At 45.8% G+C, this 24,196-nt stretch overlaps 1 protein-coding gene across 1 annotated transcript in view; it reads right to left on the bottom strand.

Moving 5' to 3' along the window:
- The window catches only part of LOC147727508 (NACHT, LRR and PYD domains-containing protein 12-like), a 510,438-nt gene that overhangs the window by 103,254 nt on the left and 382,988 nt on the right, over window positions 1–24,196 (bottom strand). The window contains exon 4 of the mRNA XM_086963128.1: window positions 10,390–10,476. Coding sequence (XP_086819254.1) covers window positions 10,390–10,476 — 87 coding nt within the window. The remainder of the gene's footprint in view (window positions 1–10,389; window positions 10,477–24,196) is intronic.

The raw sequence follows: 24,196 nt of genomic DNA, 5'->3' as shown, positions 1-24,196 counted from the left end.
GAGGATGTTCTTTCAAGTATTAAAATATTACGAGAATGTGTTATGTGCAATAAAGGTCGTAAACTCTAGTATAAGAGGCCCGGCCTCAGAGATGTGGTTAGAGCACCTCGTGACGATACTTGCTGTCTGAATTGATGTGTTCTCCTCCGGAGAGAATAAAATCCTCGTTTCCCGCCTTCCAGTCTCCAGCGCCTGCTTCTTCATTGATTAATATTGGTGGGTCATAGAGGCGATACCGCCGGGCAACATAAAAGGGTCTTTGGTTACCGGTTGTCTTTGGAACCCTTTTTAACAATTGGCGTCCCAAACGTGGGGCCCATCAGCGACTCGTGGATCCAGTGGGAGAGGTCCTGACGACAGAGTGAACGACTGCAACGATCGGAAGGTACCCTGTCCGATAGACCCTTGTCTGACAGCCGATCATCCGAACTTCACTGGTTCCGAACAGACCTCTCTCGAGTGATCTGCGGTCCTGACTGGGAACCATCAGGAGTGCCACGAGAAGTACGAAGAGAAGAGGACGATCGGGCGCTGGATTCGGAAGACGAGAAACTGTCCATGCGGTCCGGGTAAGGTCGTGTAAACACGACGAAATTGCGATAGTGATAGATAATTGGAAGTAATTGATAATTGTTGTGAAAATACTAGTATTACTCTTTGTTAATTTATTGGAGATTCGCTGTCTGCAAACGGAGAAACAACAGGCTCTCCCTTTATAAACAGCGAAGGATAGGTACGCACCCGTCGGACCTATTTTCCCCCTCCCCATTGAACAATTGCCCCCCCCCCCCATTGATTAATTGTTATAGATCGTTTTCTGGAGATTCTCTGTCTACAAACAGGGAAGATTAGGTCCCCTCTTTGCAGATAGTGAAAGGGTAGGTGACGCGAACCTTTGCGAGCCTACTTATTCTCCCCATTGACCATATTGATTTTTTATTTTTGACCTAACATTGATTAACTGTTATAGATTGTTTTCTGGAGATTCTCTGTCTGAAAACAGGGAAGATTAGGTCCCCTCTTTGCAGATAGTGAAAGGGTAGGTGACGCGAACCTTTGCGAGCCTACTTATTCTCCCCATTGACCATATTGATTTTTTATTTTTGACCTAACGTTGATCGATCGCTCAGAATTGGTTCATGAGGTATTCACTACGTGCAAACAACGTAGAATAGAAATATTCTGTCTAGTCTTTGCGCGCAGTGATAAGATAGGTAGTGCTGACTATTATCCCATTGTGATCCGTCATGCCTGTCTTCTCCCCACTGGTCAGTAGCCTGTTTTACCCGGACCGCTTATTAGAGATGAACCATCCGGCTCCGCTGGAAGGCACCCCTAATAAGGACATGTTCATGAAGCATGGATTAATCGCTATAGCCTACAGTGAGCTGTGGCATAAATATACGAAAGAGGATCGAGAAAGACAGTGGCCACTGAGAGGATCCTTTGATCTTGACAAAATAGAAACGGTGGAAATAGCCCTTCGTAGAAATGAAACAACACCTATTATGCTCGATAGTCTCGGTATGTGGCGCAAAGAAGCCACGCAACGAAGGGAAAGCGACGAATTTAGAAAAGGTGAAGGGACACGACGGACAAACCTCCAAACGTCTAGTAGGCAAAGGGAAGGGCCAGCGATGGCACAGCCCCGAGGAGTAGACGTGAAAAGCGAATGGTGTAAGGGGATGTGCCGACAAGCCAACCCCGGAACACAACGACCTGAAGGTAATCCCCCGACATTACGCACAGGACGGACAGATTTAAAACAAAACCAATGTGCTTTCTGTAAATGTCTTGGACACTGGAAAGCCCAATGCCCGACTCTGCAAAGCATAGGTAAGAATGAAGGGGTGACAGAAAGGACGGACCGACAGAAAGGAAAAAGACGTGAGATAAAAACCAATCAGACTAGTGCAGACAGAACAGACAGGACCACCCCGTTCGATTATGCTCGGTGGCACAGATTTCGTCAGACAAATTTTAACGACATGTTGGAGTTCTGGGACTGATTGCTCTCTGTTGCTCCCCCACTCTGAAAAACAAACACAACTGCAGGTCAGTGTAAACAACCCCCCCGTTAGAGAAAAGATTCAAGAAAGCCAAGCGTCTATTATATAACTTAGGATTTAATTACGGTAAAACACACAACCAACAGTAAATAGAATAACTAGTAGAACTCTCTAAAAAGCAAACTTGACTAATAGGAAAAATACAAAACATGTTATGCTCACTCCGGAAGTCCTCGAAACGTAATGGCCCTTTCGATGGTCCCGCCCATCCGAAACACATAGCACGTGTGGGGCGGGGCCTGCCAGCAACCATGGGCCAAAAAGAGATCGCTGGCGAGAAGGTACTGGAGACTCCACCAAGCAAGCAATGAAATGGTCTTCCCATACTGCCCTTCCAGGGATGGCGTCCCCCGGGCCGCGAGTAGGGAGGGGGCGGATGAAAATGACCCCCTCCCTCATATCTCCTGGTCCGGCCATCACGAATTCCTCCATCGAACGGATGCAGGGTGGGCAGGGAGGAAGAGGCGACGCGGACGAGCCTCTTCCACCTCCACAGGTAGGAGGCTTCCCTGCCCTGGCCCGACGCCGATGTCCTCCAGCCGGGCGACGGCCATATACCTACGCTGCACAGGAAATATAATGTCCGGCTGGTATATTTCCGTAACACAGGACATATAATGCCCGACTGGTATACTTTCTCAGCACAGGACATACAAGACCCGGCTGGTATACTTGCGTAGTACAGGACATACAATGTCCGACGGGCATATTTACGGAGTACCGGATGTACAGTGGTCCCCCAAGAGTCGGAATCAGGGGTGTAGGGTGGTCATCATGTGCGCCCCTGATTCCAAGAGACGGCGTAGGATGCACCGGGAGAGGAAGACGGCACGGTGAGCCTCCCTCACCTCCCCAGATGAAGGCTCCACTGCTGCACCCTGGCGCCCCGAACCAAAATGTCCTGCTCCAACCGCATGATGCTCTGTTTTTCGCCATCACAAGAAGTTTTCCTCCGCTCCTGATGGATACGGCAAAGGTTGCTGCAGGGCCTCAAAATGGCGTCTGGGCCCTCGAAAGGCGGGTCTAGGCCGCTGGAGTAACTTTGTCCGAAATTGCAACTCAGGCACTTGTCCACCTGGGCGCAAGCCCCCACCATCGACAAACATCCCCTCGACTTTGAAGATTCTACCAAAGTCCCAAGAGCCCTCGGCCCCTTCAGGCTTCCGGTGAGGAACAGTTGCATTGATCTCAAATGAAATAACCACGGCACAGCAACAAGATGGCGGTGCCCTCGTGTCTGCATCAGCTTCCGTCTGAACCACCCAGGAACATTATGGGCTAACGAACTCGAGCAAGTTCCGGCTGAACATCAACATGACCCGGTAAGAGAGACTTTACCCCCTCCCTCTCTTGATTGACGGTCCACACCACCAGCCCCTTTGTTAGCACAGTTTTCTTTTGGACTACCGAAAGGGACTCTGGTCCAACCGCCAATTGTCGGGGATATTTTGCCCCTGATGCTACTTCCGGACTAAACCGGCCTCGCCCAAAATGGCGCTGGTATCAATGGAACTTACGGGTGCCTCATGGTGTTCCTTAGCTAATGAAACTTGATGTACTAAGATATATATGTATATATATGAACCATTGCGCACTCAATGTTAAAGGGAGGAGGGTGCACTTGGCAAACATTTAAGAAGAGGTTCTGTAAAAATGTTGATTTCAATGAACAATTTATTTTTGATATTTGTTGTAACTGATACATAACGTCGCTCATGATGCACGCCCGCGGTTTGCATTTAGGAAATGTGATTACGATGAGCTTGACTGTGTTTCCATCTATGAACTGAAATGCCCCTGATTCCTTCGTCACGCAATGAAATGTTTTTGGTTACTTACAAATAATTAATTAGACCTTTTTACATGTTCTTGTACTACAAAATAACCCCCTACTGTATGTGCTTCCATCGACGACATGTCAGGCCAAAATATGAATTGCGCTCTCACCTTTTACGTACTGAATAACTCTACAAATAAAAGTCTTAGAAGCTATGGATAGGCTCCGCGTACTTTTGTAAATACGGGTATCGGTGGGAGGGTTTTTCTGTGCGCAACTGTTCTGCTCTCTTTTTAAGGTTATCCGAGAAATGGTTGTTCGGCCCTGGGTTGATGGTCAAAACGAAGGTATGATACGCTGCTTACGAAGAAGGACCTCGACTTCAGAGAATGGGTAAAGTAAAATGGTGTGATTGATAAATTGCTATAAGGATATGGTGGTCGAAGGTACTAAGGTACAGGGTTGAACAAAGAACTGGTATGCCTTAAGAACATCACAGCTTTGGGAATGATTTTGGGACCCCGATGACCGGATACATCTACGAAACCGGGTACCTCGCGCTAGGCACCTCTGATTCCTCTTTTAGCGTTTTTCACTACACACGATCCTTAACGCCATCCTCGAACCTCCCCATGAACCACCTATCACATTGCCTGCCCCCATGACTTTAAGAAACCAGAACCCTAAGGGATTATATCCCGAAGAGACAAGTACGATTATGTGGTAAGTAAAGGATTTTCGTGCCCTTACATTTGATGTGTTCGAATGTTGTCCCCCTACCTCCCCTTTTTCTCCCCCTTTTTCCCTCTGCAGGTTACATTAGAATCCCGATTAGAGTATCATAAGGGATCTGGAACCACGTCACGCCCGATGCATGAAGACGGACTAGCGCTACAAAATGGCACAACAAGGACGCTCTCACGACCTTTTTACCAAATCTAACGCTTTTCTGTCCCAAAACTGCATGCTTCCCACCTCCTAACACAGACCCGAAACGTCTAACGTTGGGTAACGCACTGAATAGCCCAAACAATACACGGTCATTCTCTATGTCACACGTGTACTGTTCGGCCTATTGTCTCTCTCTCTCTCTCTCTCTCTCTCTCTCTCTCTCTCTCTTTCTCTCACTCACTCTTCCACCCCTCCACACTTTCCCTCTTCCTAGCAACTGGCACCTAATTGGCGAACCTGGTGCACCTCCTGATTGGCCCCAAATACCACAAGTATTTGTGCAAATCTGTCCTAAATAAAATTGTATTGGTACCACGTTACTACCTCTCCTTTTCTACTAAAATATGGATGAAATTTAAATTGGCCGATAGGAAAGGGACAGGTAAGACGACTAAGGTTCCCTAAATTTGACCCACTCTCAGGGAACTATTTGTCAGTGGCTCCTATGATAAAAATGTGTCTGTGGTGATGCGACCATCCCCATTGAAAATTGTCTCCGTACCCCAAGCTGTAAGAAATGATCGAGACACCCCCATCTACCCAAAATGCCCCCAGTTTGGTATCCATCAGATCCCTCCTTCCCCGAGGATAAGTTTAATAATTATTGCAAACCACCCCTCCCGAGTTTTTGTAGTAACCAGGTTGCGAGGATTTATATAGAAAGTTAGAAGGATGTGTGCAAAGTTGAAAATTAGATTGAAAAACGAAAGAACTTGTTGCAGTAGGCATGGTTGAAAATAAGATGTTTTTATGTAATGCAGACTCGTTTAGCCTATGTTCATCCCTCAGAAGGATGCTTATCAGACTATGGTGAATAGCACGTTGCACTTTTTGTAAAATACAAGGCCCTGAAGACTAGCCTAGCCTTGCAAGACTCGTACTAGGGAAATGGGTCTCTGCCAGAAGAACTGACATCTACTATAATAGACATATGACAAATGAACGTAATAATCATCAAAGCGTCAAAGAATTAGCCAACAAAAGGAAGTTGCAAGGAATCCAGCAAACCCATCATCAATTGTTTATACGTAAGCCGCAAAAATCTCAAATGTAGCGAGTGCTTACGCTAGTCGCTTGGTGTTGGGAAAGAAAATAGATTCATGTAATTACCTTTTTCTGCAAAATCTCTAAAGACTGTCTTTTCAACACTCATTTAAGGATATCACTGTCGGAGGAGAAAGAGACCGGATGTGGGAGCACGCGGCCTGACTGCGGATTGTGGAACGTCAGCAACGGAGGCCAAGGCGAGACCACGGCAGTAAGGAGTCGCAGGACGGGGCACTGTTTCAAACAAAGCTAAGGAAAGGGCTGACCTGAAGCCCCTGCTCTATGATCAACGTGTGCCAAAAAGCCCCCGCTCTCTGAACATGGTCTCGGACTCGCCTGACGCAAAACTCTCCGCCCCCCCCCCCCTGATCTGTTCCCGACTTGGCCTTGCTCCATCCCCTCTTCCTCCGACCTACCATAAGGACTGTTCACACCCGCACCTTTCCACCCGAACTCCCAAGTTCCTCCAAATCCTACTGAGCTACCCAGAGAAGAGTACTCCCTACGTCAGAAGGGAGGGAGCTCCGACTAAGTAGACCACGAACTGTGTTAAATCCCAGAACGGTGACCTAGAACTCCACCAAGGGTCGCCCCCGAAGAAAAGATAAACAAAGTCTGTGGTTCTGCCCGCTACCAAGCACCTTGGAGATGATGGAAGCAACAGGAAATGCCCACCACAGAGACTCAAGAAACGAACTGATCTCACAATTACCCCCAACGACTCGATCCACATGAACATTTCTGTTGATAGGTAATCCAGGTGTTCAACAGTGCCGACAGAAGACGACAAAAGGACAACGAAGAACTCTGATATTTTTACTGTATCTCCTTTCTCTCCCAATCACCATTGGACTGACTATGCACCCACCGTATACAAAAAGGACTTATTTATATGATAATTTACCAGTTCTTATTCTATGATCTGTACCCAACGCCCTCGCTACGTGATTCTAGTCTGATATTGCATTACGATGACTTTTTCCTGCAACCAACTTAACAATGAACCCGCCTACTGACTGATGAGATTTTTCAATATGATGTTTATAATGTGATGTTTACGTACAGTTCTTTCACCCAAGTCCCCTCTCCCTTACTTATGATCACTGCATATAGGGGTAGATAGGAAATAGGCCAGCAAGATGTCTTGGAAATGTTAAAGGGAGGACTGTGAAAAATAAATACAAACTTGGTGAACATTATCGGCGCCATCTTGCCCCTTTCCAGGCCCATTCGTGCGCGTAAGCGGCAGCCATTTTGAGCACCATGGCCTCCCTGCCCCTCGCTGATAGCCAGCGCGTCTCTCTCTCTCTTAACCTCGCAAGCATCCCCCCGCACGCTGACAACCCCCGCTCTCTCATGCCTTGGGTCATAAACCCCTCTTCAGCGCAGCTTCACCACAGAATCCCATCCTGTTCCCAGCGCGACACCTCCCCTCATTCCTTTCATGGCCTCAGATCCTTTTGATGCAAACCCCCTTTTCCTGTGTCCCCGTTTGTCTTCCTCGTTCCCAGGCTGCCACCTGACCCTGCGGATACTGTTTATTACCCCGTACAGTAGGAAGCTTCCCCTCCCCATCAAAAGACCCCCGAACCGATCAAAGCCCCCACCCCATGAGATCCGATCAACCCCACGCATTCCGTGAATCGGCGGAATGCCCTGCTGTGCGACCACCATCACCTGTTGTGACCGGGGTGGGGAATCCAACTGTAAATGTATGTGGGAACGGGTCTGGAGGGGAGATTCCGAGGATGTTCTTTCAAGTATTAAAATATTACGAGAATGTGTTATGTGCAATAAAGGTCGTAAACTCTAGTATAAGAGGCCCGGCCTCAGAGATGTGGTTAGAGCACCTCGTGACGATACTTGCTGTCTGAATTGATGTGTTCTCCTCCGGAGAGAATAAAATCCTCGTTTCCCGCCTTCCAGTCTCCAGCGCCTGCTTCTTCATTGATTAATATTGGTGGGTCATAGAGGCGATACCGCCGGGCAACATAAAAGGGTCTTTGGTTACCGGTTGTCTTTGGAACCCTTTTTAACAGTAGGTGTTACTGTGCAGTGATGTCTGCTATGTCCGTGTGCTTTAGAAATGAATGAATGAATGAATAAATCGCTGAATCGGTCCAGGACAGCCACATTTATGCCGGATTGTGAAGATAAGCAGTGACTTCGTCGTAGGTGGGACCACCCTGATCCAGACGCTACAATAATAAGCGACATCTGCTGCCTTTGGAGTTGACAATTGTCAAGAGTAATATTTGGTACTCATTACTGATTGCACATCGAGGATGAGCCTTGGTACTGATTCTATTCATAAGCAATGTATAACCTGACTGAGGGTCAGTGGTCAGGATGTCCCCAGTGAAGGGGTGTCACTATCTTTCTGCTTCTTTAGTCCTCCGAAAGGTATCCCACAGGAAATGAAAGAGCATTCTAAAAGCAGCCACGATGAGTGTACAATCGCACTGGGTGGTTTATGTCTTATTAGGGGGAAAGCCCTTGATAAATCCAATTAAAATCAGATCTCTGTTATGTGGCTGAGGTAGGACTAAACTTTGATGGAGTGTCATTTGAAATAGAAGATTTTTCACCTTCACTTACTAGTGATCCTATATTAGGACCTTGCAGTGTACATAACATATGGTCCCAAAGAAGGCCATTCAGCTTCTGTGCCCACTAGGAACAGCATTGGGCGATGTTGCTTCTCTACCTGATGTCGCTGTGCATAACACCATCATCGCTCAGTTCAAGGAAGCCTACAACTTACATTGCTATGAAACTGTATTATATTAGCGATTCGAAAAGCAGTGGTGTATTATCTGATCTCTTCTCAGCTGGGGCATTAATTCCAAATGTTAGACGCGTGTAAGGCATTTAAATGTCCGTATAATCTAGGTTGCTCACACTAAGGGGTCGATTATGATTGCGTTGAATCCGCATCCTCCGGGCCAGTGGAAGCCACCGCTGGCCCGGAGGATGCGGATTCACCGCTGCGGACCTCCAAAACACCCACCGCCAGATTATGATAGCGGTGGGATCAGCGGCGGACGGCAGGTCCATCCGCCGCTGATCCGCGGGTGTTGGCCGCTATTTGGTGGCGGTATCTGCAAGACACCGCCAGCCAAATTACGATGGGTTTGTAAACATGCTTTTTCGCGGCGGATTTTCCGCCGTGGAAAAGCATGTGGACATAAGGGTGTCGGGGGGTGGGGGGGTACCTGCATTTGCATGTACAAAGTGGCAGGCACCGCGCGGTGCCAGCCACTTTGTGCATGCAAATGCAAAGCATGCATATTTAACCTTGCGGCGGGTGCTGCTTAAACCAGCACCCGCCGCAATGTTAAATATACAGGATGTGACCGCCAGGGTGGCGGTCACATCCTAATCCCAATGGAGGGAATGCCGCTGCCCCTGCGGACGATATCTCCACCTCGGGGGTGGCGGACGGACGCAAGTCCGTCCGCCATCCTAATCGACCACTTAGCTTGCATGGTCCTCTGATAACAACAGCAGTGAAAGGCACAGTGATCTCATAAAAAATCTTCTACAAGGGCAGCACTCTGACTCTACCCAAAGGAGGATGGGCTAATCAATCAAGTGGTTGCCACATAGAATTACCTTTCAGCATCCGCATGGGCCCACTCCTCTTCGAAAGATTTCCAAAGCACAGTGGAAAAGTATCTGTTTGGGGGTGGACTTGCTTGCATCAAGATAGCCCTTTTTTAGGGATAAGTGCGCTATAAAAGTGTACAAGTGACTAAGATTATATGAAGCAGAGCAATAAAGAGTTAAAGGGCCCTGTCACGGCATCATACCAGAAGGTCAGCTAGATTTCCGCACTACCTCTAAAGCTAATCCTCTAGTGCAGTGAGAATATAAATACAATCCGGAGATGCAGTACAATCTATGCCTTTAGAGTTCTCTCTCTATATAAATGGGTACCTTGCCTAAAAAAAAAAACGTTTCTCAGCTTGCCTTGCATTTATGGACAGCACATGAGCACCTGGTTTGAGAGGGTAAATGGGCAGGTTTGACATTCATTGTTACCGCTTTACATAACCAATAAAACTGTTTTTTTCTTTTAAATCATCGGAAAGGGTAGAAATATGTAGTAACCTGGACACTGCACTTTTTCCAACCCAAGAAAAGAGCATAAAAAAAGGAGTATAACAACTCATCCCCCTCTATCGCTCGATGTTTCATGTGCTTTTTTTCAAACATGGCTCTCTGCAAGATATATCCAAGTACTTTGAGCGTAACTTTATTCAGCTTGAAAAACCACAAGTGATTCAACAAAAACGTTATTGTACTTTAAGAAGACAGAACTCATACATTTTGATGATTTACAGAAACCAAGCTGAACAGTAGAGAATGGTGATCTTTCCTGCATTTTTTTTGCCAAAGTAACAAATATAAGACTTTGTGGGGGGAGGGGGCTGAAGTAGAGAAGCGCCAGTTGTAAAAATACAGGGTTCTCGGCATAAACCTGGGCTAATAGCCTCCAAACAGTCTATAAGAAGCAAAAATTAAAATAATCCACACTCCTACCCCAGCACTTGTAGTTTACACCGCGGAGAGCTCAGGACGCTGCAGAGGACGTTTACTGCTTCCATGTCGAAGTCATTTTCACCCAGCCTGTGATAATGGCATGAAATTAACGAGTTAGTTTATAAATCCGAAGTGAACATTACATAATCAATAAACCAATACGGCGTTGCTGGCTGTCTTTGGAGCTTTGCAGGAACACAGCTCTCCCGCCCACTCCCACTGCGATCCTTTGGTTCATCTCCCATCGACGCGCGCGCTGACGCCCACGCGGCGCTCGCGCCGCTCCTACACAGGCCCGGGGATTACTGGCGCCGCGGCTGCTATTTATCGAGGCATCAGAGGGGATCCATCCCTCGTCTGCCCGCCTGGCGCGCGGCGCAGCGGGACAGGTCACGCGGCTTTCCCTCTATCGCCAACAGGGAGCATGAGGGGCACTATTTGAGAGGGGCCTCCCTATTAGAAACGTGAACCGACAACCTATCTCTGTTCAGCAACAGAATATATTGGGAATCAGTGTTTTACTATCTACTAGTACAGTGTGGAAAATAAGCGTTTTCTGAAATTAAACCATTGTTTTTTAAGCTGCCCGTTTATAAATTCTGCCATAACAATTAGAGTTCAAAAACCACACAGGAAGAACTAATGGCAGATAGTGTATTGCAAAAAAACATAGGAAAAGAAACTGTATCTTGAATATTTTTGGAACAAGATGCGAAAGTACACTTTCGGAGCTACTATGGTCACGGAACACCCGTTTCCTTTCAGAAGGCTCCATTTCCTTCCAGAGTGGACCAAGGCCTTGGAATCCACATCTCAACATTCTAAGGATATAATGCGGACATTAAAAATATAAGACGACGATGATGATAAACGTTACGTACAATAACAAAAATCGGTATCAATGAAAACACTTGGAGAATGCTTACATCGGTGATACTAATTAGCTGCCAGTACAGAAGGACTGTTGCCAATACGCCTGGCTTGAATGCGTGAATGCATGCCAACTGCATTTGCGCACGCCTGTATTTCCACGAGTTACCATATTAAAGTCATACCCGCTGGCTTGAACAACGCAAGATGTGCTGAAAACAGCTGGACTGTGGGCCCTTATGCATTGTTTATCTGTGTGTGATTGTGCATGTTATCATATGTGCTCATATATGTGTGACTCGCACACAGTTGCTGATTGAAACATTAAAAAAGCCTGCTTTAGTGCAAAAAAAATGTAAAAAAGGATTGGTCGCAGTGCACAATGAATTTATGAGATACAGAATTTAATGTGTGATTAATCAGAGCACTTTTGAGACCATTGTTTCCTATCATGTATCTGCACAGTAAGTGACATCACTGGTTTCTCGCCAAAGCCATATTTAAAAGACAAAGAAAAGCAAGAGAACTTAATTTCCCATCATCTATCTACATATCACCCACTACCCTCATTTCTCCCTCCCATATCCCAGGAACTTCTTAATGGCAGCTGTGCCCAGCAGGCACATGAAGTGGGTGCACCAAAAGCAGCTCCCTCGCTCACACTCCTACAAACTAGCCACAGGCTCGCACAGACCAACCATGCTACTCAACAAGTGCTTGCTCACCAAACACACCACAGATATGGGACTTACTGCACGACCAGGCTCTTAAAAATACATGGCTAAACCAAACCTCTACATACACTGGACATCGCTACAGACATTTGCGCCAGCTTCAAGATCACCAGACAAGACCATACACATAATCTTGGAGGTAAAGTTGCCTTCATATGCAAAGACAACATCAAATAGACCACCTTACCAGGCATCCCTCCAGCTACATGGAACACATCACTTGCATGATGCGCATCACAGCTAACTTCTACACTGGGGGAACCCTTGTATACTGACCATCAAGTCCCCTCAACAATTTCGCCAGCAACATCACAGACTTGGTTCCGACCCTTTTAATCGCCAGCACCTTCATCCTCCTTTGAGACCTTAACTTTAACCTGGAAGACTGCACCAACTCAAACTCTACGGCCCTTCTAAAAAACCTCGGAAACCTCCCTTCACCCAGCATGTAACCAAACCTACCCACACAGCCGAACACCTATTGAAAAGGTTCCATGTTTAAATATTGATATAAAAAATAGTTTACAAAAATATCTATGTAAAAATATGGAATACAAAAATATCAACTCCCAATACTTAAGCAGGTAAGTACAATAAGATTGAATCAAAAAATATCGAAGTAAAAAATATAGATGTAAAAAATATTGACTTAAAAAATATATATAACTTACACAAAATATATCAAATAATATTAATATTTTTAACTAAATAAATTACATTTAATATGTATTTTAACTAAATATAACAAATAAACGTAATTAAAAAAATATAAACACACAAAAATGTGTACATATACATATATGTACTTAAATACATTTTATTAACTATTGTCTTTATTTAAATGATAAACTTTTTAAATTAAATAAAAATAAAATATATCCATATATCAATAATGTAAAATAAAATAAATAATTAATTAACACATTAAACTATTAAAAAAAAATTAAACATGCATTTCACAACACAATAATTACAATAGCAGGAAGAATTGTTGGATAGCGGAAGGGTAAAATTTATTATTTCCACTCCAGTGAGAGCAACAGCAGGGAAAGTGCTGGATAGCGGAGGGGGAAACATTAATATTCCCACTCCAGTGAGTACAAAAGCAGGGAAAGTGTTGGATAGCGGAGGGGTAAAAATTACTATTCCCACTCCAGAGAGTGCAACAGTAGGGAAAGTGTTGGATAGCGGAGGGGTAAAAACTACTTTTTGTTTCAAAAACTTTTATTTCGGGGGGGAGGAGCCAAGATGGCGACCGGAGCGGACGTGTAGTCGCCCGGCTCCGCCGACCCTTGAGCTCCGCAACGAAATCCTGTTGTCCTTCCTGACTGAATCCGGTGGCGGAATGCGTGTGAGGACGAGCTGAACGCATGGATCCGTTTTTGACCTCCTAGCGTGCTCGGGTGCTGGGGAAACTCGAAGTACGGTTCCCCGCCCCGGACCCTCGCCTGCGCTGCCGCTCGTCGTCGGCTCCTGGGACTCGGATATGGTCCGCTCAGCTGGGTAGCGCAGACGACTCAGTGGCGGCGCCTTTGCAAGTGAGACAGTCGCCACCACACTGCAGCTGACGTCCCCTGCAGACTACGCCTGTACTGGGACGGCCGAGTTGAGAAGCCCGTGGACGGTGTTTCCCTTTGTTGGTACTCCGAGTGGAAGGTGAGCGGCGCATGGTGTCCGGCGAACCAGCACAGCGACGTCTACTGACCTTTCTCCACTGCCCAGCCTGGTGGGAAACGACTGGTGGGAGGTGTGCTTGTTTTGCCTTGGGTGCTGGCGGTGTCGAGGTCTCCTGGAGATACTCGCCTATGCGGCGCCCCCCCCCAGCTCCACTATCGTGTGCCCGGCGCCATGACTCCCTTTGTTCTCCCGCGACCCGAGAAAGCTTGTACACTCCTGCCCGTAGACAGCCTTGCCCTGCCGGCGCGGGACACCGACTTGCGAGCACCGGTGCAGGAACTCGCCTCAAGGGACTATCCTTGCCGCCCTCCGTGAACTCCGCTCGGAGATGTTTGATGGCTTCCAAGCACTGGGTACTCAACTGGACGCCATGATGACCGCCGTGAATCGCGAACGCAGCGTCTGCCCCCAGCAGAGTGTGAATCTGCCTTTGCCACTCCATGATGCTACAATGTTTCACCGTGCCTGTGCTGATGCTACACTTGCGGTTGCCTCTACCGAAGCCGACGGCTTGCAGCCCTCCAGTCCCGTGACAGCTACATTGTTTCCCCTTTCCTCCGGGCGTGACTTCTTGCCGCCTGCATCACCGAGTTTATTTGGGGACTCAGCGGAGCAACATTTGTCCTACGTGTCGACTTCTGACTGGTGGTCTTCACCCTTCTCCCCGTGGACTCTCTATTCCTCAGTGGCCTTTATGGACTTATGCATGGAGGACAAAGGAACTTATATCGATGGTCGGTGGCCATTTTGGGATCCTGCTTCGTCTTCTTCTTTCAGGCGGCCATGTTGCCCTGATGTGCACGGGGGGAAAGGCTCTCCCGGGGAAGTCTGCGGGAGGTCACATCCACGATCGGGTCAGGGCTAGGCTGCTCTCTCGCTGCTGATTGATTTAGCTGGCTGAGGGGATGGGGTTGGAACTGGCTAACGTGTTTACTGGGCGCACATCGCACGATGCTTCTCCACAATTGTATTGTAAGACTATTTGATTCTGTATTGACTTTCAGGAATGCCGATATTTGTGTTGTGGGTCTCAGTGAAGGGTCGGGACCTCCGGGCGATATGGTATCGAGTGGGCTCCTCCCCGCCCTTTTTTCTTTTTGGGACGGCAGATAGATTCGCTCTCTCTCACTCCCTATATCATAGGTATTACTGTTCTTTTTCCTTCTCCTTCTTTCCTTCTTCTTCCTTGTCTATATTTCGGGTTTTACGGGGCGACAGGCACTCTGTGGGGGGGGGGGGCAGGCCGTAGCCTCCACAATGTTGCAGGGTGGGTGGGGTAACTTGATTTACTCTTAGTTCTATGGGCCTTCCTTTCTATTCTCTGCGCTTTTACTTTGGTTCGACTCCGGGTCTGGGTTGGGTATGGTAGGGATGGGGCGACGATGTTTGGGGTGCATGAATGGTAGTAGATTGTTTGCTTCTGATTTGCACCGCCACACTGTACTGGATGTTAAACCTCCGTTGATGTTTTCAGATATAACGTGGCCTACCCATAGTGTGAAGTTACTGTGCGGACTCGAATCCTCTTATTATTTTATCTTCACTGCCTTCTTTTGATGAAAACGACAAAAAAAAATTAAAAAAATTAACCTCCACTTCTCCTCTCCCCCGGCGGCGTGACTCTTTCCAATGTAACGTTCATTGCTTGCTACTTTTATTCACAGCTGTGGGGGGACTGTATTGCTTGCACTTGTGCTGATGTCATACCGTGGCCGGCCTGATGGTTGTGGGCCCGTATTTGTTCTGTTATTCAGGCACAATAAAGGTTTTCAAAAATTTAAAAAAAAAAAAAAATCTTTTATTTCGGTCACTAGGACCTTAAAAAGTAGACATAATAAAAAAACAACATGCATTGTAAATCAATAAATACATGATTAGGTAACACTCCACAGATGAACCAATACCAATTTTAAATCAGATTCAGAAAATTTGCCTGACGGTTTGGGAGAAGGGAGGGGGGCAGAGAATTGAGCAACAATGCCAGAATATGTCATTTAATATGATACAATCGGCAGGTAGCAGAGAAAAATAGTAGCTATGTTTATATAAATAATATTAAAATAGGAATTACACTGTTTACAATAAAAAATCAGTTAATCGAAAATGGGTCCATATACATTAAAATATAGGCTACAAAACAATATCTTGAACATTACTCTGGCAATCAAATAAAAGATGTTTTACCAATATACACTTTATAGTTTTTTTCCCTTTTGAATAAAAGCCCATCTCCTTCGCCAAATTGTGTTTAGATATCGTGAAACGGCAAACACAATTGGTTTAGATGTGTCATATTTTAAAACTCGAAAAGCCTCCCTGCAATGCTTAAAGCCCAAATTTCGGCAAAGCTGTACAAGCCAGTACTGCCTCGCTTGTTGATAACCGGGGCAAAAGAATAAAATATGCATTTCTGTTTCCTCTTGTGTAATGCATACAGGACAACCCTCCTCTTTCTGCCCAGCCCATTTTTTGGTAACCACACGTACTGGCAAGGTGCTATATCTAAACTGTAGATACAATTTTTTTGCAACCAAAGGCAAGATATCATCCAGAAAGGTTTCTAACTCATAGCTGTCCTTTACTGTAAGAAACTGTGTCGTAAGGGAACCCTGTTCAGGATTTGTCTGCATGGCTTTGAGCTTTATTATATGATAGGTCTTCGGTAATAATGCTCAGGCGACTAAATTGCTAGTAGTGGCTGAAGTACTCCACAGGGAAGGTCGGCCAATTTTTTCGCACTCATGTTTCACGTGAGCAAACCAGGGGACCCTTTCAACAGACCCGGGTAAGATAAAAGCTCTTTGGTATCATCCTGATATGCTGCTAATTCGGGAGTGGCCCAGAGTCTACGCCAGAATGTTAGGGGTTTAAGGGCAATCTCATCTTCAATTGGCAAAATACCCAAATCTAGTCGTAGGGGGACTAATGGAGTACCCATTGGTAGGCCCGTTATTTGTCTTAAAAAACTGTTCTCAACTACAGCTAAGGTGGAGGATGAGCAGTTCCCCCATAATTCTGCCCATAAAGGGTAGCTCCTTGCGCTTGAGCCCTATACATTTCTAGCGCGGGACCAATGGGTTTAAAGGGTGATTCCCTGGCTAGTTTGGCTATACTCCTGGCAATCTGTGATAGCTTTAGCTTGGCTTTAGCTATTTGGGGCACCCACTGCATATCTTCTGAGAGGGTTACTCCAAGATATTCAAAAACACACACCCTTTCCAGACATGAACCATTCAGTTGTGGGTTAGGACGTGTTGGCTTAGGAGGATTGACAATCATGAATTTAGTTTTTGTAGTGTTAATCGTCAAGCCCCTAGTACTACAAAATGAGGCAAAACTGTCCAATAGCCTCTGGATGCCCATTGGTGTTTTTGACAAAAGGAGGGTATCGTCGGCAAACATCAATGCTGCCACCTTGGTGTTTGCTAACTTAGGGGCATCATTATTTGGTAACTCAGCCAGGAATGGAATTAATGAGTTGACGAGGGGGCAAAACAGGGTCGGTGCGAGCACACAGCCCTGTCTTACACCTCTGCCAACTTGGAAACAGCTAGTTTGACGTCCTCCCCTTCCACATCTGACTTTAGCATAGTTGTTTTCGTGCAACTTGATCAGGATGTCGAGTAAATAGGGAGGGATCCCCATATCTCTTAGAACCCCCCACAGTTTGGGTCTAGGAACAAGATCAACAGCAGTTTTCAGGTCCACGAATATCAAGTAGAGGCTGCCACCCTCTATTGATACTGTCTTCCATGTGATTAGTTGAAATCTCAACACTTGGTCGAGTGTGGAGGTATTTTTCCTGAACCCTGCTTGGTAGGGGATGATGATGTCATTTTCCTCCAACCAACTCTGGATTCGATCCAATAGCACCCGAGCAAACAGTTTTTGTGTGACGTCGATTAAACTGATCGGTCTATAGTTTGCTGGGTATAATGGAGAACCCTTTTTAAAGATCAGGACAATTTCGGCCCAGGTATTAGGGATAGGCATACCGTTCATGATGGCATTGAACAGAACTAGAAGGTAGGGGCCCCAAATTAGGGGTTCATCCCGGAACATGTCTCGAGGGAGTTTGTCCAACCCTGGTGCCTTTCCGGCTGGAAGTCTTTCTATTGCTGAGGTGACCTCTCGGAGCGTAATTCCCTCGTAGCTAACATGTGTCTGTCTACTCAGTGGTATCAGATGTGCTTCTGCACGTTCATTGCCCAAGGGAAACGTACCCATAGAGTCTGTTTGGAAATCATTTTCAGTCATTTGTGTACAAAGCTGAAAAGTGATCTGTCCACACTTCAGCAGGAATATTAGGTTCACAAACAGGGGTACCCTACTTACAGCCTGTCCTAATTATTTACCAGAAACTTTTCATATCCAGAGTAAATAGGGCTGATTTAATGTTTAGCCATTTATTTTTTTCCCAGTCTAATTTTGCACTTAAAATAAGCATCTTTATAGTCAGCCTGTCTACTTTTTACCAGTGGCCTATTGTCCCATTTGATAGCCTCCAGCAGGGCTGTTTTCACTTTTACGACAATTATCATTGTACCAAGAGTTGGATCGAACGTTAGTTCTCCTTGGTCGGCTGATCGGATTTAAAATATCAGCTAAATTATCAATAAGCTGATTGTGGAGTGGTGCAATCGCGTGTAGATGGGGTAGGTTTATTCCATCAGCTCCAAGCGTAGTTAGTTTCTGCAGTATTGGGATAACCGTTTGGTAAATTTCTAACAGTTTCTCCGGGGACTGTTTTATTGCCCCCCATTTTATCCTTCTCCTATCATTGGTCAGGGTTAATCTATCATCAATTGTTGTCCCAATGGGGGTGGGGGTGTGGGGGGGGGCTATACCAGAATCTGGAACACTGAAGGATAGGGACAGGGCGTTGTGATCACTATCCGTCTGTGTGATGACCTCAAAATCCTTCACCCGGTGCCAAGAACTGCATTCAACCAGAATGTAGTCTATTTGGGAGGCATGGCCAATTCTAATAAATGTCGGCCTACTCGGTCTATCTGAAGGAGTACGGCCGTTGCAGGCCCTCAGGAAATGGATTAATACAATGGCGTTAATTTGGAGAACCAAAGGTGACCACGCTTTTGCTGGATACGTTTGGGGATCAGGTATAGCCCACTTCAAGTCCTCCTCATTAGTGATAGGCTCAACTGCACCTGTAAGGGGTTCGAAGTGGCAATTTCGGTCTCCACCAACTATCAGAACGGAGCTAGTTGGCACCCTCTGGATAAGGAGGTTTAATTCCTCTAAGGTTTTAGATTCCTGCGCAAATGTTACAGGGCGGGAGTAGATGTTAATAATTGCTAATTTCAGTTTAGATAGAAAGGTGAGGAGTACTGTTTGTATATCCGGCGAGTAGGTATTCAGGGAGGTAGGGTAGCAACCCACGTGGGAAGCCACCCAAACGGACAATCCACCTGACTGCCTTCCTATCCCTCCAATAGTAGCAGGTATATTATATGTAGCAAAGCCCACCCTTGCAAAGTCTTCTCTCTCCAAAAGTCTCCTGGAACAGGCAGACATCAAGCTGGTCAACAAACACACCCCATTCGGGGGAAGATAGTTTAGCCTTAATGCTTGCCAAGTCCCATGATAGAATCTTGAGTTCTCCGCAGTACGTTGATGGTACATCGGGGTGACTGATATCAAGTACTGATGACAGTTGGGTGTTAGAGGGATCTACGGCATCCAAGGGTGTGTTAATGGAAGTAGTTTTTGGGGTAGCAAACAGCAGCATAGGTGGTAAAGGTGCCCCTGTTTCCACCCCAAGAATAGTCCCATCAAGTGGATCCGTTTCTGTATTCGCCACAAGCGTAGATGACCCCTGGGGTTCATCCATCACAATCCCATCCTGTCTGTCCATACCATTCTCACGGGATCTCTAAAAATTACTATTCCCACTCCAGTGAGCGAAAATAACTTGAGGGTTAACTGAGTATGAACCCTTTGGTCCAGCCGTAGGGTTGTAATCGAATGGTGCAAAACCTTGCCCCCGAAATAATCAGAATGATGTGATATCACTGCAGGGAGGCATGTCCTGGGTAATGCGATATGAATGAGTGATGCTTTCGGATTGTGATTTGTGTACCACTGAGATACTGTTTTGCACTGGGACTTTTACACTTTTGGAAAAGCACAGTGAAGTACTAGTTATTACTCTTTTATGCAAGTTTTTAATCTTCTTTCTATGAATCTTTGTGGAAGATTGTGTATTTTTGTCTTTGTCCTGAAGAAGGTGGTACTCTATCACAAAATCCACTGAAAAGCATCAACGTATTTTTTTTATGCGGGATCCACTACACATTGTAATATGGTAGATGATTATTCCAGGGAAACACAACATATCACTTTTTATGTTTATAGCATGCCTGTAATGCTGCAATAGATTCAGGTGTTCTCTCCCTGTTTAAAGTTAGTTATGTTTTTGAAAAAGAGTTTCAGACTAAATTTTGCGACCCATTGGGGAGAGGCGGTTGATTCATGTATAATTGATATTCTGGATTATGAAACCTTCTTTTTACTATTGTATGTCATTTAACATGTGGAAATATCACTGTACAATAATGGTTATGATTATTTTACATTAATGGATTGCTGTATGCTATCTTTTATATAATTACAGCTCTCTGCAGATTCAATGTGGATGTTAATGCCATTTGTAAAGCGCTCCAATAACCCCGAAGGGTATCTCACGCAACCAGGCAACCAGGCAGCATACGCAGATTGCTCAGAACAAAATTGTCTTCAGTAATTCTCAAAAGCGAAAATGATCTGTACAGATCCTCATATAGTGTGGCAGATCATTACAATATAAAGGAGCCAAATAGGAAAAAGGCATGCCGCCCAAACAGGCCCTCTTGATAAGCTGAATGCTTAACAGTGATTTATCACTTGATCTCAACAGTCTAGGCAGATAGTACTGTCTAAGTTTGGTACCTAAATAAGCAGAGCCATGACTCGTTAAGGCTTTATGTGTAAGACAACACAGTTTAAAGATAGTTCTCTTCCGAACTGAAAGCCAATGCAAGGTTTGAAGAAGGGGGGCAGAGGCGGTTCAGCTGGCAGATTATAAATAAGGCGAGCCGCCGTGTTCTGCACCACCTGTAGTTTTGATAGCAGTGTCTCGTTAGCAGAAGCCAGCAACACGTTGCATTAGTCCAAGCGACTGATCACCAGGGCCTGGACCACAGTTTGCCTTGCAGAAAAAGGGAGGAAAGGGACGGCTCTTCTCAACAGGCGTATAATATGGAAACAGGAACCTGAAGTAGACATAAACTGCTCTTTCATGGAAAGATGTTTCATGGATGTGGTAGTAGGCATGAGCGGATTTTGCGGATTGGCAATCCGCGAATTTGCGGATTTGCGAACTCGCAATCCGCAAAATCCGCGAATTCCCGCGAATTTGCGGATTTTTTTTTTTGTGTTCGCCCGTGTTTCTGCCAGTTCGCGAGGGTTTTTACAATTTCGCAATTTGCGAACTTACCTGTCGGGTCGCAAGTTTTGCGAACTTGTTGTTTCTACGTGTCCAACCTGTTTGGGACACTCTTCTTCATCACTGCCACTCTCTGTCACCACTGCCACTCTCTGACTACTCATGCCACCCTCTGGCCCACCCATGCCACCCTCTGTTTCATCACCACACCCTCTGGTTGTCCAGTGTACATTATTTTCGGCAAAGCAAAGCACACCTTCCCTGCCTCAAGTGACCTGAATTAATTTGGGGCTGATTAATGTGTCACAGAATATTTTTTTAGCTGGCACCTGCTTCCTTAGTGCGCCCTGATTAGTGATCTTTTGCACTTGCTAAGTGCTTTCATTGTTGCAAAATTAGTTACAACACCTGCCCTGCCCCAACTGACAATAATGAATTAGGGGCTGATTAATGGATTTTAACTTCCAGCCTGGCTCCTGCTTGTCTCCCTTAGCTGTAATTCATGACCTTTGTGGCATATGTGTAACTATTCTGAGGTTCAGAGCAGGGTCACATAATAGTTTCAACTGGCAACTGAACTCTGGAGGGGCCCCTCAGGAAGCACTACAGGAAATGGCTACTAATGATGTGCCTGAACTTTTGAACCTGGTAAGTAGTTACTTTCAGTTTTGCTTAGATCATATTTCTGCAATTTCGCACTTATTCGCGGGGCGCGAACTCACGCGAACAGTGCGAGCAGTGCGAGCAAAATCCGCTGCTCGCGGATTTGCGGATTTTGCAGGAAATTCGCAAATCTCGCGGATTGCGGATTTCCCGAAAATCCGCAAAATCCGCGAGCGGAACGGATTTTCCGCCCATGCCTATGTGGTAGCGATTCATGATTGCAAATTTTGAGCATATGAGAGAAAAGTGTTGTCTGTTAGTCTAAAGACGCATATATGTTTGATTGTTTTTCTCAAGGTAAGAATTGTTTTTACTGTCATCAGGGAGGATGGCAGTGCCTATGGGCTTGGAGCCATGTTGTCACAATGAATTGGCAACCATAATAATTGGGCTGTTGCGGCTTATGCTTGAAGACCCTGAAATCAAATAAAAAGATGCTATGCTGTGGCTGAAAAAGAACAGCTTGCCTTTCTGTGGGCCATAAACCATTTCAGGCACTTTATTTGGAGAAACAAATTCATACTACAGACTGATCATAAACCTCTTGTCTCCCCAGAAGAGGTGTTATCTTCTCCTGCTAGAACTGCAAGGTCATGTTTGAAAATGCAAGTATATTGTGTTTAACCTGTTTATGTTGCAGGGGAAAAAGAATCAAACAGCTGATTGACTATCATGCTTACCATATGGAAGTGAGGGAAAATATATGCTTGATGAGGAAGAAATGGATGCTGTGGGATGTATGAGTGAGGTATGTGCCGTGCCGTATTTTCCATTAATGAAAGAGAGTGGGATTCTGAGTATTCCATAGAATCAGAGCTGGAAAAAGTTAAAACAATACATCGAAGTAGGATGGCCTGCTGCTAAATTTCTCAAGGACCTGGCACATTCCTTTAGCCAATTTTCTGATTAATAGATTATTGTTAATGAGTTGGTCTTCTGTATTGATAAGTGTGTTCTCCCAGAAGGAATACAAGCTTGTGTCCTTGGTTCTAGTCACCAAGGATATATGGGAATCTCTGCATTAAAGAATCTGGTGAGTAAAACCTTTTGGTGGCTTGGCATTGATAATGGATACACAGGCAGAACGTTTTGTCCGACACTGTGAGAAGAATGTGCCAGTTCTGACAAATGATTCAAATGTTCCACACCCCCTAAGCAACCAATCACATGGCCGAAAGAATACCAGCAGAAACTTGGTTTTGACATAGTTGGTCGGACACTCTTTGTGGCTGCTTGCTGTTGCCCTCTGATCTTTCCTGGGGTTGGACTTCACAACCCAGGATACAGCTGTCTCCAGAGGAGGAGCCACCGGTGCTATCGGGCTCAAAGCGCTTTCAGCCCCCGCAGCATGGGTCACTCTCCACGGCTGCTTGCTTTTACCTGCTGATCTTTCGTGGGATGGAATTCATCCACAGCTCTCTCCAGAGGAGGGGCCGCTGATTCTATTGTGCTCAAAGCACGTTCAACTCCTGCAGCATGGGAAGCGACTGGACAAGGCTGTTCTGGGCAATCCCTTTTTTGTTTGACTTCTGGTAACAACTTTAGATAAGTGAAAATCTACCTGTAATACTAACTTGGATGCCTCCAAATTCCACGCAAGCGTTCTTCTTTTATTTCATGCCTTATATTAGCAGTGAGAGCATTTAACTCAAGAAATACAAAGCGTTGAGAAAAAACTGGGGCTTGGAGCAGACTAAACCTCACAAAGCACCAGATTGCAGGAAAAGAGTATGTATTCTGGGTCTGAGGCTGTGGCAGTTGTAATAACCCAGAGTCCTGAGCAAGGTGGCCCGTTGGTCTGGAGGCCACTGCAGGGAGGCCCACTATAACTCAGGCCAGCCCCTTTGTTGGATCCCACAAGCTCAAGCGGTCTCCCCCGGGGAATACAAGGGAGAGGAAGGGCTTCAAGTCAAGACTTATAACCAGTGTGGTGCCTTTGGCCTTTAACAGGGAAAATTACTTGATTAATTACTCTGTGGTTGTGAGAAAGTGCCTTTTTTGACAGGGTTAGCACCCACTTTTTGCCTGGTTTTGATGTGGTTTTAATTGTAGTGCACAGGGTCCCTGCCAACCAGGTCCACTGTGCTAGTTTTTCTTCCCTAAAACATACCCCCAATTGGGTCTTTTGCCCCCTGTAAGTCCCTAGTAAATGGTACCCTCAGTACATAGGGCCTGGGAGCTGAAGAGGGTCCACTGGGACCCCTCTCACTAGGACCACACCACTGCCCTTGCAGCTTGCATGCACTTATAAGGGGAAAACAACAAAGTCAACACGGCAACCTGCCTAGGTGCCATGCCAGCCAGCACTGCCTGTAGGTATAGGTAAGTCACCCCTGTAGCAGGCCTTACAGTTTTAAGGCAGGGTGCACTATACCCCTGGTGAGGGCATATCTGCATGAGTCGATAGCTCCTACACTAC

The sequence above is a fragment of the Lissotriton vulgaris genome, chromosome 3_1 (assembly GCF_964263255.1).
Source record: "Lissotriton vulgaris chromosome 3_1, aLisVul1.2, whole genome shotgun sequence".
In the NCBI taxonomy this organism is placed as follows: Eukaryota; Metazoa; Chordata; class Amphibia; order Caudata; family Salamandridae; genus Lissotriton; species Lissotriton vulgaris.
Note: the sequence above shows the minus strand (reverse complement) of the source record. Positions and strands in the feature narration are given on the sequence as shown.